General features: G+C 39.8%; 1 protein-coding gene across 1 annotated transcript; it reads right to left on the bottom strand.

Moving 5' to 3' along the window:
• Positions 1-8,025: 8,025 nt before the first annotated feature.
• On the bottom strand, positions 8,026-9,356 carry sstr1b (somatostatin receptor 1b). The gene has a single exon (XM_066681493.1). The coding sequence runs from the start codon at positions 9,245-9,247 to the stop codon at positions 8,141-8,143; it is 1,107 nt and encodes a 368-aa protein (XP_066537590.1). The 5' UTR covers positions 9,248-9,356; the 3' UTR covers positions 8,026-8,140.
• Positions 9,357-17,960: the final 8,604 nt, after the last annotated feature.

Below are 17,960 nucleotides of genomic sequence, written 5' to 3'. Positions count from 1 at the left end.
TCCACATAGAACATGCTTTAAGACTATGCAGTGTCAGGTTCATAAATGAACAAATAATAGAGCTTTGGCATATATTTAAAATGCAACTGAGAGCACTGTCCTTAAAGTGTGGAAAATCCAGACATTAATGGCCTTAAATTGTATTCATTAGCATAAATTCTCATGCATATTTAATTGCTAATTAGACCAGAAATTGCAGCGACAACTTCTATCCCATTAAGCCTTAAAATATCTGTATTTCTTTTTTTAGGGACTAAGTCTCAGTGCTGTTGCCCTCTCTCCCGTTGATGCATAATTTGGGCTATTCTTGACCTCTTTAACTCGAGACCAGAAGATTGTAAAGTTATTAACTGATAAAATGCAGTGACCATTTAGAGCTCCCTCCAGTTAAAATCAAGTTGTTTTTCGTGTTAGCATGTACATGTGGTGAGCTAGATGATGCATCAGGAGTGAAGCCGTCAGTGCCGTGGCTGAGCATTTGTGCTTTGAAACTAATCCAAAGACAGTATCAAATGAGCAGATTCAGCAAGGATTGCTTATGTCATAAACTTAAGGAACCAGTCCCATCAGCTTGCAGCACAGGGCTATGAGCTGCAGGTGAGTGGTGGAGAGTTAAGTAGTGATAGATGTGGGGAATAAGCGCATGTTCATAGATCCTTGCATATTGAATAAAGGAAATTTGAACAGTGGCCCACAATGTGTGTTTATTGGCATGCAAAATTCTCACAATCTTAATCTCAGTGCTAAATTTTACATATGTATAAATATGAGGACAGATGTTTATTTTATTTATTTTTTTTTTTAAGTTGAAAACTACAGTAGGTAATTATTTAATCATTGACAAAACTTATATGACATTAAGAATGGTCATTAAACTTCAGTGACCACATGGGTTTCTTCTGGGTGCTCCGGTTTACTCAAGTGTCTATAGGTGTGAGTGTGTGTCCCCCTGTGAAGGACTGGCACCTCCTCCAGGATGTGTTCCCGCCTTATGCCCATTTATTCCAGGTAGGCTCCGGACCCCCCGTGACCCTGAACTGGATAAGCAGTTACAGACAATGAATGAATGAATTCATTAATTAGTTATCATTCAAAACCTGTGAGTTCTCAATATGCAGATCTGTATAAGTGCAGTTAATTGCAGGTTATTAATTTTTCAGGAGATTATTTCTGATTAAATTAGCTGTTTCAATTGTATGAGGGAAAATAAGTGAAAAAAGGAATTTCAAGAAATCAGTTAAAGTTAATCCATCCATCGTTTGTTATAAAACAACTCAGTGCCACAGGTCTGAGAGGATGTGGAAGTTTTCAGAAGCTGTTACTGAGATCCACAAAGGCTGAACTATATTTGTTCACATTGTTAGAATCCTGCAAATGTTTTCTTTTCTTTTCATTTCATTTTAATGTACGACATGTATGACCTTGCCTTAGGCAAAGCTGCTTCCAAAGCTCACAGCCCTATATCACTGAATATGATTGAGATAAGCAGGGCATGAAACCAACTTTTAAGACTGAACTTGTGTGGAACAATAGCTCTACAGACTTAAGTGTGGAAAGCAATTCTCCTGGGAAAGTATAGAATCTCTAACGCAGGGAAAGCATGGAATGTTCTTATTTACTGAAATATGAATCATTTGTATTTATTGGTCATTTTGGTAGGAAATTAGATAAATGTATCTTTATAATGTATCTTAGGTATTGAAGGAATAAAACACAGTGGCATCTAGTTTAAAATATTTAACTAAGCGAGTTATTATTAAATAAATTAAACGTTTAGTGTCCTTCAGTTTGATGCTTTTCTACAGCTGATACCCACCATTACTACCACAGATTTCCAGCAGAAGACTGTATTCTGCTAGATTTATTATTTTCATTTTCTCCACTCTACAGACGATCCCCTGCTTCACTGCTTCCCTCCCTCCCTCTCTCTCTCCTCCAGACCTTTCCATAGATTTATCAACATACAGATCTGTGTGTCCTCATTATTACTCTCACACATTGAGAGTATATTAACTCTGGGTTGGGGCTCTCTACAAGAAGTTGTGGATGATTTAAACCTGCTGGTTAACGGTGGGGCTTTGATGGTCAGTGCAGTGTTTGGAGTGTAAATGGAAAGTAGCAGGGTCAGGTGCAGATGTGGGGTAATGGCTAAAACACGAAGGGCATAAAGCATGTTTCTTTTCCACCTTCCACTGAGTCATTTGGAAGTGTTCGCTATTCTAGGGGAGCCACAGTTAGCATGGGGGGCTGCGGTGAGGTGAGGAAAGTTCATCCAGTAGCTTTGTTCCATAAAGGCGTCCCGACAATATATAGAAGAATGAGCTGCTGGAACTTCCCAGAGGTAGATGTGCACCCAACTTTATTCAGCCTCATTTTCATCTGCCACTTGTACATTACAGCACTGAGTGTCAAACTCAAGGCCTGCTTCTAATAGAAGCTAGCTATTGTGAAATTTTGAAATACCAATATAATGCTCTAAAGATCTTTATGTCAACAATGTTAAATGTTCAATATTCCTTTATTATCACCACACTAAGTACAATTAGTGACCAGCAGATGTTGATATGTGGGTCTTACCTTGTTGTACCCATAGTTATCTAACTTCCAAATATGTATTATTTATTATAAATTATTTATTCATTCTTTCATTGTATGTAACCACTTTATCCACTTTATTTGCGTTCACACAGCTCCTCAGTGTAATATCCAGAAAGGTTCTGCATTATCGTGCTTATGTGAATGGGGCTTAAGTGAAAAAAAGGAATATATTGACCATCACAAATTAAAGCAGGTCTCTATTGTTTCTTAGTGTTATATATCCCTAAAAATTGTGTTTTCAGGAAATGTATATCAACTGTCTGTTAACATTATTAGAGCCTTATATTTATCTGATTATAAACTCTTCTACAAAACAATAACAGTTAAAATACAGTTTTCAGTTTCAGTTTATTTCTTCATCAAAATGAATCATAACGTAAAACGTATAAAGTATCTGGTCTGCTACTTTAGTATTTTATAGACTAATATTTGGAGACCTTCATGGTTTAGAAAGGCTTAAACGTTAAAAAAATGTTGAAATCCCTTTGAAATTTGTCTCTTTGTTAATTCCTCATATATTACAGTTGCTGCAGGTAGGGGTTAGAATGAGTGGAATGCTGGAATATTCCTTTAAGCTTAAATGTATATTAATTTTAATACTTTGTTCCCGACAAGTAATATTTCATTGTCAAAATGGAGCACACGCAGTCTATTTGTATGAAATATAGATTCAGTCGTGTGATCTTGGACACCCTTGAACTAATGACACTACTTTAGTTGATTTTTCAAAGTGAAAATATGTATACATCCTCTACAGGGTATATATGGCTCTCTTTTATGCACACTTGCACATTATTTATATGTAATATATTAAATAATTTTCTTGGAAATCACTCTGAAAGCACGTCTCTCCACATCTAGACTTTCATGCTATAAAACTAATCTGCCTTTCTCTCTTTCCATTGTACTGATGGAAAAACAGAGCCTGGAGTCTGACGTGTGTGCTTGATTTGTGTTTTTCTTGGGGCTGCAATTTGTCCTTTTTTGTTTGTGGAGGTTTTGTTTTATTGGAACCAGTGGAAAACATAGTAGACTCCAGCACAAAACCCACATACTCCCAGTATCTTTCTTCCACAGATGAACATCATACTCTTTAGCTGTGTGAGATGCTGTGTGATGAATACTGTCAAGGGTGTAAGATGTTTTTGTCTGATCAGAGATTAAAGGAATGGCAGATTTAAATAGAAACAGCTGCAGTGAGCGTGAGTGCTGTATGGATGGATGGGCTTGTCTGTATTATTGTGTCATGCCTAAACAGCACTCGATGCAGTGATATGACTGGGTTTTGAAGTGGGGGAAATAACTCTGAAGCTTGCATCATGCTCTGAGACTGTTCCCTGTGGAAATGAATGGTGTCAGAGAGGGCGGAATTATTTGGTTAATTCTTCTGACCTATATTGTGACTGTGGTTTGAATTTTGAGTATTTTATTAAATGTATTAATTACAATTGCGTTTTTATTAAATAGGGATGCTCATTTTTACCCAAGAAGAACAGCGTGTCCAGTGTTTTAGGCTTATGGCTTGGTTTCTCAGCCTAGCATTCCACAACAGCGTGTGCACACAACAACTGCGAGGCTGTCCAATTTCTTAATTTGTTATAACTCTATGAGCCTTTACAGTGGCTTTCAAGGTTGCAAGCTCAGCAGAGACCTACTAGAAAAAATTCCTTGAGATACAGGTGCAGCAATGGTCAGCTTTGTTTACGGCTGTAAGATAAAACCACTTACAAGTGAAGTGAATAACAGTGATTATCTGGTTAGAGTGGCACCTGTTGAAAGGTGGCACACACATTATATTGCCAAAATATTTGCTCATCTGCCTTTGCACGCATATATACTTGAGTCCCCTTTGAATTCCATAGGGTTTAAAATGATGTCAGCCCACCCTTTGCAGCTATAACTGCTTCAACTCTTCTGAGAAGGCTTTTCCACCAGGTTTAGAAGTGTGTTCATGGGAATTTTTGACCAAGGCCCTGTGTATGCCAGTAAAGTTCCAAACTTGCACATCCATGTCTTTATGGACCTTGCTTTGTTCATTGGTGCACAGTCATGTTGGAACAAGACAGGGCCATCCCCAAACTGTTCCCACAAAGTTGGGAACATGAAATTGTCCAAAATCTCTTGCTATGAAGAAACATTAAAGGTTCTTTTCAATGGAACTAAAAGGCTGAGCCTAGATGGTACTGACAGTTGACTGTGGAATATTTAGTGGGAAAATTAATGACTTTAGGAGGAAATTTCATGACTGGACTTGTTGCACAGGTATGCAGTTCTTTGTACCTAACAAATATGGCTCAATGTAGGACAGTCTATAAACTGGTGACAGGTTCCTGGATGTCCCACATTCGCTTATATGCAAGGAAGTAATGGGGTGAACATGGGCACACAACCCTCTAAAATGTGTTCTAATTACTTTGCATCAGAGCCAACATTAGTATGATCAGACTAGACAGGCTAGCGTTAGCTCCCTAAGCACATCAATGAGCCTTGGGTACCTTTGACCCTGTTGCCAGTTCATTGGTTGTCATTCCTTCTACCATTTTGCTAGTTATTATCTGTGCATTACTGGGGACAGCCCACAGCTGTTTTGGAGATGCACCTTGGAGAAAACTGCACCTGGGAGAAAAACAACAAAAAATGAATATTAAGGCTTACAAACCGGATTCCAAAAAAGTTGGGACACTAAACAAATTGTGAATAAAAACTGAATGCAATGTGGAGATGGCAAATGTCAATATTTTATTCGTAATAGAACATAGATGACAGATCAAAAGTTTAATCTTTAAAGGAAACTATGTTGATTCAAAATTTCACAGTGTCAACAAATCCCAAAAAAGTTGGAACAAGTAGCAATAAGTGGCTGGAAAAAGGAAATTGAGCATATAACGAAGACCAATTAACACTAATTAGGTCAATTGACAACATGATTGGGTATAAAAAGAGCTTCTCAGGGTGTCAGTGTCTCTCTGAAGCCAAGATGGTAAGAGGATCACCAATTCCACCATTGTTGAGCTGAAAGATAGTGCAGCAATACCAGAATAGTGTTACCCAGCATAAAATAGCAAAGACTTTTAAGTTATCATCATCAACCGTGCATAACATCATCAAAAGATTCAGAGAATCTGGAACAATTGCTGTGCATAAGGGTCAAGGCCTTAAAACTCTACTGAATGCTTGTGATCTCCAGGCCCTTAAACGTCACTGCACCTCAAACAGGAATGCCACTGTCAAGGAAATAACAGAATGGCCTCAGGAATACTTCCAGAAAGCATTGTCAGTGAACACAATCCACCGTGCCATCCGCTGTTACCAGCTGAAACTCTACAGTGCAAACAGGAAGCCATTTCTAAGCAAGCTCCACAAGCTCAGACGTTTGCACTGGGCCAGGGGTCTTTTAAAATGGACTGTGGCAAAATGGAAGACTGTTCTGTGGTCAGATGAGTCACAATTTGAAGTTCTTTGTGGAACACTGGGACGCTATGTCATCCGGACCAGAGAGGACAAGGATAACCCAAGTTGTTATCAACGCTCCGTTCAGAAGCCTGCATCACTGATGGTATGGGGTTGCATGAGTGCTTGTGGCATGGGCAGCTTGCATGTCTGGAAAGGCACCATTAATGCAGAGAACTATGTTCAGGTTCTAGAACAACATATGCTCCCATCTAGACGTCATCTCTTTCAGGGAAGACCCTGCATTTTTCAACAAGATAATGCCAGACCACATTCTGCAGCAATCACAACATCATGGCTACGTAGGAGAAGGATCCGGGTACTGAAATGGCCAGCCTGCAGTCCAGATCTTTCACCTATAGAGAACATTTGGCGCATCATAAAGAGGAAGGTGCGATAAAGAAGGCCCAAGATGATTGAACAGTTAGAGGCCTGTATTAGACATGAATGGGAGAGCATTCCTATTTCTAAACTTGAGAAACTAGTCTCCTCTGTCCCCAGACATTTGTTGAGTGTTGTAAGAAGAAGGGGGGATGCTACACAGTGGTAAAAAGTGGCCTTGTCCCAACTTTTTTGGGATTTGTTGACGCCATAAAATTTTGAAACAACATATTTTTCCCTTAAAATGATACATTCTCTCAGTTTAAACTTTTAATCTGTGATTTGTGTTCTATTCTGAATAAAATATTAGATGTTGGCACCTCCACATCATTGCATTCAGTTTTTATTTACAATTTGTTTAGTGTCCCAACTTTTTTGGAATCTGGTTGGTACTTTAGTGTTCTTACTAAATTTCCTGCACTGCTATAATGTAACTGTCTTCTCTTTAATATGCTCTTATTATGATGTTTATTATCCATATTTTTTGTGTTTTCTCTTAATGTTGCAGTGTTTTCATCTATTGTTTGTGTCTCAGATGCTGTAGGATTCTCTATAATCTTTGTACCACTGTAAACAAAGAACATTTCAGGGATGGAGATGATAAATTAGCCATTAAGAAAGCTTTTTTTTTTTTTAAGATTGTACATAATTTGAAGAATAACTGTTAACTGTAGAAACATTCACACAACAAACAATTGTTTTAACTTTAAAAGGATAGTTTGAACACGAGTGGTGTTAATTCATTGTGTTTCTGCAAAGTGTTGTGTGTGGTTGTGTTGCGTGGATTTAGGTTACCCCAGTGAATTCCCAATATTTGAAGTTTAGTTCAATACACAAACTCATAACCTATTCATATTTTTTAATATAACATTCAACAACCTACAACACGTTTGAGTTAATGAGCTCAAGGTTGGAGGAATGACCATAAAATAGCAGTGCTTAAGTAGGAACAGAGATGTGAAAATGGTTTACAGTATCTTTTGACTGCGAGGAGAAGCTGAAACACTGACACACAGCACCATCTCACAATATGGAGACCAGATTTCACTCAGCATTTCAGCACCTAAGAACATTTACTGCATGACTACAATGGAAAGCAAAGTGTGTTTTCCAGCAAAATCAATTAAGCTTTGTGTGGACAGAAATACAGCTATAAAAACAGAGCTCACAAACTATTAGCATGTTTTGTGTATTCAACTTACTGAACCTCTGATTTTCTCATTCTCACTTGAAGCCTGCCTTGAGTCAGAATTACTTTACCAGTGTTTATCAGTTTTGCTTTGGTTACCAGTCACAATTAAAACCAGTGGTGTGCCATAGTTTGGGTTTCCCTGGTCCAATGACATGTTTTGTTGATTTTTTTTAAGTGGGGAAAAAAGTCAAAAGAATTCTCTAGTCATGAGATTTGTATTTGATATTTGATTTGGTACGATATGTTATTGGTGGGATAAAAAATATAAAATGTGGCCTGTGCCAAAGTAAAAGCACACTTATTTAATTAATTTATTAATCTGTTTATTTGGTTAAATAATTTAGTTAAATAATCTGGTAATACAAGCATGCACTTTAATTTTAAAAATTAGTTCAATGTCTCTTTAAAAAACAAACAAATATGTAATTGGACCAGCAATGTCCAAACAATGTCCAAGGTTACGTGTAGCTGGACTTTTTGTTTTCTGGATGCAGCCAGAGAAAAGTAGAAAATGAGTCTTCACAAAGTGGTGGTACGTGATGTGCAAGTTCCATTGCGAAACACCATATCAGAGGCTAAGCACTCTTTAGGAAAGTCCTGAGGTCCGCAAGTTGTTTGCCGCCGAAGGGCCACGGCGTAGTAGTCCACCTGCTCAGGGTCTAGTCCATTCTCCAACCAGCGAAAGCAAACGATTCGCTGAAAAGACCGTCGAAAGTTGTCTGACACAAATCCATACAGGATAGGGTTTGCTCCACTGTTGGCATAGCTAAGAATAACAAAGAGTTGGGTTACCATGGGGTCCGGCGGCTGGCGGAATACGCTGACCAGCTGCACAATGTAGAAAGGCATCCAGCAGAGGACAAAAACTGCGACAACCAGCAAGACCATGCGGGTGATCTTCTTTTCTGACCGGCGGCGCTGCATCCAGCCAGCCTTTAGCCCCACGGCTCGCATCCGCACCACAATCAGGCAGTAGCACAGGCAGATGGCTCCCACGGGCAACAAAAAGCCCAGCAAGAAAGTGTAGACCACAAAGGCCTCAGACCATGAAGCCTTAGGCCAGAGGAAGTTACAGTCCACTCCTCCGTCCTGTGCTGGGACTGTGTCTGCAAAGATAATTATGGGCATAATGACCAGAAGTGACAATCCCCACACGCAGACGTTGACCACTTTTGCAACTGTAGGCCGCCGGTAGCGGGCAGCTTTGATCGGATGGACCACCGCAATGTAGCGATCCACACTCAGCACGGTCAAGCAGAAGATGCTGGTGAACATGTTGATACCATCTACGCTGAGGACCAGCCGACACATCAGGGACCCGAATGGCCAGTGTCGTACCGCCGCAGATGTAGCCAGGAACGGAACGCTCAGCATGAAGAGTTCATCAGCAATAGCAAGGTTCAGAATGTATATGTTGGTGGCTGTTTTCATCTTGGCATACTTGAGGATGACGTAGATGACCATGGCATTGCCTATGATGCCCACGCAACAGACCAGGGCATAGATGGATGGGATGATGATCTTACTAGCATCGGATTCTGGCTCAAAATCCTCATAATCAATAGTGGAGTTGAAGGGAATGCCTGTGGTGTATTCAGTGGTGTTATATCCCACCAGTTCATCCATGTTGCCCAGGTTTCAGTGTAATCAAGCAAAGGGTTTTAACTTGTCTGAAGTGCCTTCCTATTGGAAAGCACAAATGTTTTGACTCCAATCTGACATAGCTCTTGAAGAGGCTATAATGCAGAGAGTGTTTATTCTATCCCTTTATCCACCAGATGTGTCCTCGACTGGGTAGAGTTAAAGCAACAGCTGAGTCCTTGGGGTTTTCCTCAAGACCCACTCGAGAGCTCATCAAAAAATCAGCCTCTGACTTTTTGGCGAAGCTTGCTGCAGATTGCCTGGCTAAATGCTCTCATTTTCAGCACGGACATTCCTGCTTCGTTCATAAATAAACCTATGCTCCTATACGAGAGAGCTGCAGGTGTTTGAGGGCCGGGCTCCTCTCAGAGGCTCTGAAACGCCCAGACTTGGCGAGAAGAGCACATTCCAACTGTTGTTCAGGAAATGGGCTCAGAGAATCAAAGCATTATGAGGTTACCCTCTGCTCTTGACCGAGTTCCTGACTTTGGAGAAGCTCCTTGCTGAGACATGTGGTCATGGCTGTGCTCATGTATCCAGTCACGAGAATGGGTTCTTCCAGAAAAATGGCTAGCTGTCATAGTGTCCACAGGAATTATAAGACCATGATGGGGAATGTTTTCTTTCCTGTGTTGTGATAGTCCATATGCTCCACCTGTAAAAACCAAGAAGAAATAGTATTTAATTTCACTGGAAAACATGTTTTATACAGTCGCAAATCAATATTTACTTTTGTTATGTAAGAAAGTATTCATTTTAACAGAAAACAAAAATGAAGAAAGAAACGTTGGCTTCAACACCAAGTCTAATATCAAGTCCAATTAATTTTTCTACCCCTTATTTTCGTGCACCCTGCTGTCACTTTTACGGTTTCAGATTCCAGTCTTAAAACCAAACAAAGGAGCCACTCACACTGTTATCCCATTACCCATGTAGAAAATGGCAGAGAATCAGACAACTAGTGATTTCCTATGAGAACAGATGAATTTTAGCCATAATTTGGTGGCAGGTGGCAAGGGACCTAACAACAGAGCAAAACATGACTTATCAACTTGAGATTTTCTCTACTTCACATAAATGCCCCACTAAAATCATGGTGGTAGACTGGTGGTTAGTTTTATCCTGGATTGTCTGGATTGCAAATCTACCAAAAACATGTAACACCACTAAAGCCAACAACCAAACATCCCTTGTCTACAGAAAATAATGTGATAAGAGCAGGTAACATCACGCAACACTACTACAAATGAGCACTTTTTATATAAAGACCTTTATTTATGAATTGTTCAATTCTAGACACTTTCATAATACATTAGGACGAGCAGAAGGTTAGTAACACAATTCCCGGACATTTTCAGTAAACCCATGTATATACAGGGGTTGGACAATGAAACTGAAACACCTGTCATTTTAGTGTGGGAGGTTTCATGGCTAAATTGGACCAGCCTGGTGGACAATCTTCATTAATTGCACATTGCACCAGTAAGAGCAGAGTGTGAAGGTTCAGTTAGCAGGTAAGAGCACAAATATTATGGGTGACATACCAGAGTTCAAGATTATTGAGGACAGATTATTGGTGCACGTCTTGCTGGCGCATCTGTGACCAATACAGCAAGTGTTTGTGATGTATCAAGAGCCACGGTATCCAAGGTAATGTCAGCATACCACCAAGAAGGATGAAAGACATCCAACAGGATTAACTGTGGCCGCAAGAGGAAGCTGTCTGAAAGGGATGTTCGGGTGCTAGCCCGGATTGTATCCAAAAAACATAAAACCATGGCTGCTCAACTCTCCTGTTTCCACCAGAACTGTCCATCGGGAGCTCCACAGGTTCAATATATGACCTGGCCACTATCCTGCAAGAAGAATGGCTTAAAATCCCTCTGACCACTGTGCAGGACTTGTATATGTCATTCCCAAGACGAATTGACGCTGTATTGGCCGCAAAAAGAGGCCCTACACCATACTAATAAATTATTGTGGTCTAAAACCAGGTGTTTCAGTTTCATTGTCCAACCCCTGTATATATCAGAGCAAATTAGTGTTAATTCGTTCTTCATTTCTCATCCATTCCAGAGTCACACACACTTTAGTGTCAAATAACCGATAAGAGAAAAATAAGAGACAATAAAAGACAAACTTATAATTTATAATAATGACTGTGTTCAGAATTATTTGGATTGTGAGAAGCAGAAAATGCAACCAATTTCTAAGACTTGGGATGTATGAAAATGTACTCCAGCAAATTCCTTTGTAGAACAACTCTAGAACAATCTGCTGAAAGAATTCCTGAAACAAGTGGCTCTTCATTTGAACAAATGACATCAAGCTGCATAAAAAAAAAGCCTCCTAGAAGCGTTCATATTCACAAAAGTATGTGCCATGTTATACTAGCTTTGCTATTTGATACACAAAGGCAGATCTCTCATAATGTGTAGGCTGCTGCCTAATGGCTGTGGCTATGTGACTGTGTGGTGCAGTAACACTGTGTTTGTGTGTGTGATGGGGAGGGTGTATGAAAGGACTAAAAAATGCATCTGTCAAACACGTCTGTTTGTGTATTTGTCTCACACTCTGCCTTTGTGTTCTCAGACATTGTCCTGTTAAATTACAACATTCAACTACACACACACACACACACACACACACACACATCTCTGACACCAATTTCAAAGCCTCCAAGGAGCAAACACGCTGCGGACAAGACAGACGCTCACTAAATTAGAATCTGATCTGAGAAAGAAGATGAGGAAAAAACACTTTTACCTCACCTATCACCCCCCACCCCTTTCTTTGTCTCAGCGGGACGCTGGTGGTCGAGCCCAAAAACACAGCAAATACAAGGTTAGTAGGAAAAAATACACGTCTAATTGCGTCCGTGGCTAGAATATGAATGGGGAGTATTTGCATTAGTAGCGGTGGAGGGGAGAGGGTAATCACGGCTCATTTCTGAGCTCGGCTGCTGTGTGCTGAATCTTGAGGCAGGGATCAGATGGCTCCAAAGCCTGTCATGGTTCAATGTGCATGTTCTTTTTTTTCTGGATGGGACTTAGGAAGTTGAAATAAGGGTTTCCAGCAGGTGACAGATCTGATGCAATATTAGAGTCTGGCTGGGTGTGCGGCATGAAGCAGTTGAGTTGAGATTAGATAAAGCCAAGCTCTCTGTGGTGTTATTACTGATGATAATCTCTTTGCGAGCATTTGTCTCATCTGTTTAAGTACCTGGGACAATGACAAATTCAAGCCCACCATGAGTCTACACTGGTCTCGCAAACTAGGAATTGAGGACATGGAATAATTTGATTGTCCATTTCACTTTTTCACATGTTTCACAAATAGATGACAATGTGTTGACTTAAAAGACAGTGTGTAAGTGTGAGTGTGTTGCACTAAAATTCTGTACTAAACTGTTTTAAACATGGCCACTCTCATTTGGGGGAGCTGCTCTTTGGAGAGTAAACTGGTTCTGGGACTACAAAAAAACAGCTGTTTCTCTATTTCTTGTGAGTTGAACTTAATTAAAAATAAATAGACTTTTTTACATATTATTTGAGATTTTATTTGTCCTCTGACCATTTGTAAAGTATAGCACTCATACCGTACCTGACACAGCTGTCCACCAAAAAAAAAATTAAAAATCCTTCAAAAAAAGTTTCCTTTTATCCTCAAGGGTGCATCTACAACTGGAGACTACAGTGAGTGAGATTAGGACCTAATGGGAGGCAGAGAGTGAAAGCATAGGTCACAATTGCAGTGTCTCACATGAAACCAAAATGAATGTGCAGCAATGAGGCGATGATGAAAGGGAGAGTGAAGGAGTGCATAAAAGTGAGAATGGCTCCACAAGGGAAAAGGGGGACTCCATTCCTCTCCACACATATGAATCAAACTCCTGGATTTAATTTTCTCTCTCTGCGCCTCTTCTAAGCTGAGCATGACGTCTCTAGGATGTTCAAAGAGAACTGATTCAGTTTTCCAAGGATGGATAAGTTCTCTTTCCCCGTAGAGTTTCCTAGAAAGTCAAATAAGAATGCGTCAGGAGGCCCTGAGGAAATCATGGAGCTCTGAACTACTCTGTGCATGTTAAATACTAAAACAAACTGAATGCTTAACAGTTTTCTTTTTATCTTCTTATTTCTGTTATTCCTAGGTTTACCTCACAGCAGGAACATCCGCTCCTCTTCTGGTGATATTACTGGCACTGCTGAATATCACAGCCATCCAAGGTCAGACCTCCGAATGAAAAGAACCTTCACAAATATGAGCTCAAGGTTCATCAAACTCATTATTGGGGGGCAATAGTGGTCTATAGGTTAAAGAAGAGATCTTGGGACCAAAGGGTCAAAAGTTCAATCCTGTTGAGTGACAGGAATTTGAGGGCAAGGGAAGTGAAGGAGCAGCACTGTCTTCTCTTCATCATCCACAGCTGTAACCCGCGCCCTCCTCAAAGACCTGTTCATTACATGGTACAGGGTGGGACATTTATATTGATACACCTTAATAAAATGGGATTAGTTGGTGATATTAACTTCCTGTTTGTGGCACATTAGTATATGTGAGGGGGGAAACTTTTCAAGATGGGTGGTGACCATGGTGGCCATTTTGAAGTCGGCCATTTTGGATCCAACTTTTGTTTTTTCAATGGGAAGAGGGTCATGTGACACATCAAACTTATTGGGAATTTCACAAGAAAAACAATGGTGTGTTTGGTTTTAACGTAACTTTATTCTATTTATTTATTCTATTCCCATTTTATTAAAGTGCATCCATATAAATGGCCCACCCTGTGGTAGATCTTAGCTCTAATGGAGTTATCATGCAGTGCAACACATGAACAACAGAACACAGTTCTGTTGGTTGAGCTTTGTAGCATGCTCACGTGTACCTCTGCTTCAGATACTGTGAGTGGAGTTAACTTCTTATTAGAACTATCCTTTCTACCTTAAAAGCTGCAGCTGTTGCTGGCGTTGATCAACATTCCATTCCAGTTTAATTGGGGCAGCATTGACATTCTGGTGCCTACAGAAAATTCCTCTCCACTTTAAATGGAGTACAAATTATGTGGCCATGGTAGAATTATCAATTCCACCTTAAGGTTGTCTCCAGAACTTTGCAATCCATTTAACGTGCTACAAACCTAAACAGCTTGAGTAACAAAAGAGCCTCTGTTCATTAAAACAGTGAATAAAAACTTACAGACAAGTTTAACTTCAGCCATGTACATCAAACAGAGTTTTTTCCTCAAACTCACCTTTCCACCTTAGAAATTCTGATTGTGAACGACTAGAGAGAACTGAGTTTCCCCACAATCATAGACATTCCCTTTAAGTGGAGCAGCGATTACAATGTGGCCCAAGTATATCTATCCATGTAAATTTAAATGCTGCACTGTCTAATGTAGAATCATTCTGATACATGGGCTTCGATGCCGTTTGAGAAAAGTAAAATAATGAGAAGTCAGCATTAGTACTGTGTAGGTAACCTGGAAAGTTAATGCTATCACACAGTTAAAAGCAAGAGCACTTCTAGATTCTAATCAGTTCTCCACTGCACAGCTTCCAAGTACAATACACTTTTTATAAATTTCAGAGAATGTTTCCTCACCATTTGCTAGCTCTCTGGTCTGTGTGCACATGAACACTAAAAATGTCCAGTGTTTATACACAGCCCTGGCTCAGTAGATGGGAAACAAATTAAGTGTTTGTGTCTGAACTGATCTCTTCCTCAGTTGCCTGCTCAGGCATGGCTGAAAAATTACATCTGAAGGCATTTGGATAGTGGACAGACCTCTAAATGTAGAAGATAATGAAAAGAGATGAGGATGCTGCTCTATTCCTTACAGACAATTGAAGCGTCAGCCACAAACAAACTGCATTCAGCTTCTTGCTCAAACATAGTGTTTCACCTTAAGCAGTGCAGACCTTCTGAATGAACATGAACAGCAGAGTGGAGTTAGATTTACTTTGAGAATCATCTACATTGCATTTAAGGCACATTTTTTAAACATTTTCTTAATCATTTGCTAACATGTCCAGTGTTTACAGCAACATACATGTCTACACCTCACAACCTGGTGGGTGAATTCATGTTCTGAGAGATTCCTGAACTGCCTTTGGGAAACCTTTCTCTGACCCCAGGTCACAGTTGCTGTCAGTGTCTGCATATCAACGTCTGCTTCTTTCACTGTGAGCTCCTGCAGCTCTGAGACCTACAGAAACCTGTGGGTAACGTCAGGTTTTGATCCAGCATGTGATGACTGGTGAACATCTGAGCTTAAATCAGAAAGAACATTCTGTTCCTGTCACTTCTGAGAGCGCAGTGGAACTCTGTGGTCAGTGCTGACTCAGAAAGGCTGGATCCCAGAAATCGTCAAATGGACACTTGTTCATTTGCTGTGAGTAGCTGACAGTAATTTGCATTAGTCCAAATTTAATTAATTTTTTATTAATGTATTAATTATTATTAATTTTTAAATATAGAAATATTCCTATTCTGATACTGATGAGTTAAGCCTTTAGATTATAACTTTTTATCAACATTTTGTAACATGAATGAAATAGTCTAATTATAAATCCTAATTCTGTTTATACATTTCTGTTAACTTTTATTCTTAATTGTAAAGTGGAGCACTGTAACTCACCGCCCTGCTGGTACACTGGAAATAGAGTTGTATTTCATTATATCTGTAATTAAAAGCAGAATTGTGAGGCCTGTATGAATACACTTTGCCATTATACAAGTATTTTTTCATATGAAAACTTCATTCATCTACTTTGTCATCTGTCATATTTCACCAGCCACTTTATGAACCTCTTTAATTCTACACTAATTACATTTCATCAGTTCAACTGACATACAGATGTAATTTGCAGTTCTACAATTACAGACTGTAGTTGATCTTTTACTCTGCATACTTTGTTAGTAGAAGAACACTTAGATATAAAATATGATGTAAGCTCTTCAGAATGAGCAAATATGTTGGATGCAAAATGGATGTACTGCCTTGTTTAAGCATTCCATTGTGGTTCATGTAGCTGCTGTAAATGGGGAAATATATCTTTGAAGGCAAAGATATTGTTCTAGACATTCAGGCTAAGCCCTGGGTGTTTAATATGCCTGGCTCCACCCCTGACCACAACCACCAACATTTCTTCTTTTAAACTTGTTTATCCTCAATTTTTGCAGAACTTTCTTCCTGAATATTATTCCTCTCCAGTTCCACCCTTTCACTGAGTCTCCCCCCACCAAACCAGTGCAACTAGCCTCATGAAAGTGGAATACTCTACCTCTTTTTTTAAGCACACTGTAGGAGAATGCAAACTGCCCAGATAATTAACATCATCTGAGAGACACCTGGGCTAGTTAACACTGTGGGAAGTGATGGAGGAAGGGCGAGGCTAGTTGTGCTCTCTACAACACCCAGCATTGGACAGCAACTACATCACGTGCATTCGATGAAGCTGACGTTCAGCCCAATCAAATAGTTTAGTCTGTGATGACTTCAGAAAATGGTCTTAAGTTGCAGTGTCTGCCTGACTTCAAAAGATGTAAGAGGTAAATAGTTGACAAATGCATCCATAACCATGCAACTATGTTTTTGAACATTAATACATTAACACACACACTTTAAGATGACAACTAACAAATGCATTTACATGTGCCAGATAATCTTGTTTCTTTCCATTCAACATTTGGCCCTAAACATAAGTATTTTACCTGTTTTTATGTAATTTTAATGTTAAACACAAAGGTGACTTTCAGTTTTGTAAAATATACAGCAGAAAATGAAAGGCTTATAGATCACTGAAATGCCCCCGCACATGAAGCAGAAACTGTGATAAATTATGTTTCAGCAAATTTCTGTTTGGGGCTGTTGTAAAACGCTGCAAAGTTGAGTCCAACTCGGCTGAAACCACAGTGAATGCCATAGTGATGTAAACACAAGTGTGTCCTAATCCTGCTCTCAGCTCTCCGACCCTTTGAACACTTGATCTCTTATGCATCCCTTTTGCTCACCCTTCAACAGCATCATCAGATGTCATCAAAGTACACACTTCAAGGAAGTCTTTAGGGCTTAGGGCAAGAACTGGGGCGGGGGATAGACGGCAGACAGCACAATCCCTGACATTTGCACAGAATGGTGTTAAAGTGTACAGTAACAGCCACTTCTCTTGACGTGAAGATGCTATTGCTGTTATAATGAAACCAAGCATCCGTTGAGATCCTCCATCAGGCTCCATGTTCCGCTGCTCTCTCTCTGTAAGTACACACATTACTGCAGCAGTGGAGCGGCTCCCATGGAGGGCACAGTCATTTTGACCAATCAGCAAGACAAACACAGTGACCATTATGGCAATGAGGGTAACATTCAGCCATTTCAGTGCAGTGGTTCATCCTCGCTGAGTATGCTCCTCTCAGACCTTTCAGCACATTTCCAATACAATTTCTCAGTATTCTTATTACAGCCATTAAATAGATGATGCTCTGCTGTGTTCTGTCACCACTGCCATGGACAGCAAAAGGTCAAAAAGGGGTTTAATCAAGCATTCTGGAGAAGATAAATCTGGCTATAAATACAGATTGAGTGAGTCACAGCATAGAGGGTTCTGGAGTGTCACGTTTCTAAGTCACCATTTACCAGGTGTCTCAAGCCAACCCCACACTGGACCATGGAGCACCGGAACTATTTTTTCTGTTG

Source organism: Hoplias malabaricus, chromosome 9, assembly GCF_029633855.1.
Source record: "Hoplias malabaricus isolate fHopMal1 chromosome 9, fHopMal1.hap1, whole genome shotgun sequence".
NCBI classification, from domain to species: Eukaryota; Metazoa; Chordata; class Actinopteri; order Characiformes; family Erythrinidae; genus Hoplias; species Hoplias malabaricus.
This window is presented reverse-complemented; position numbering and strand designations above follow the sequence as displayed.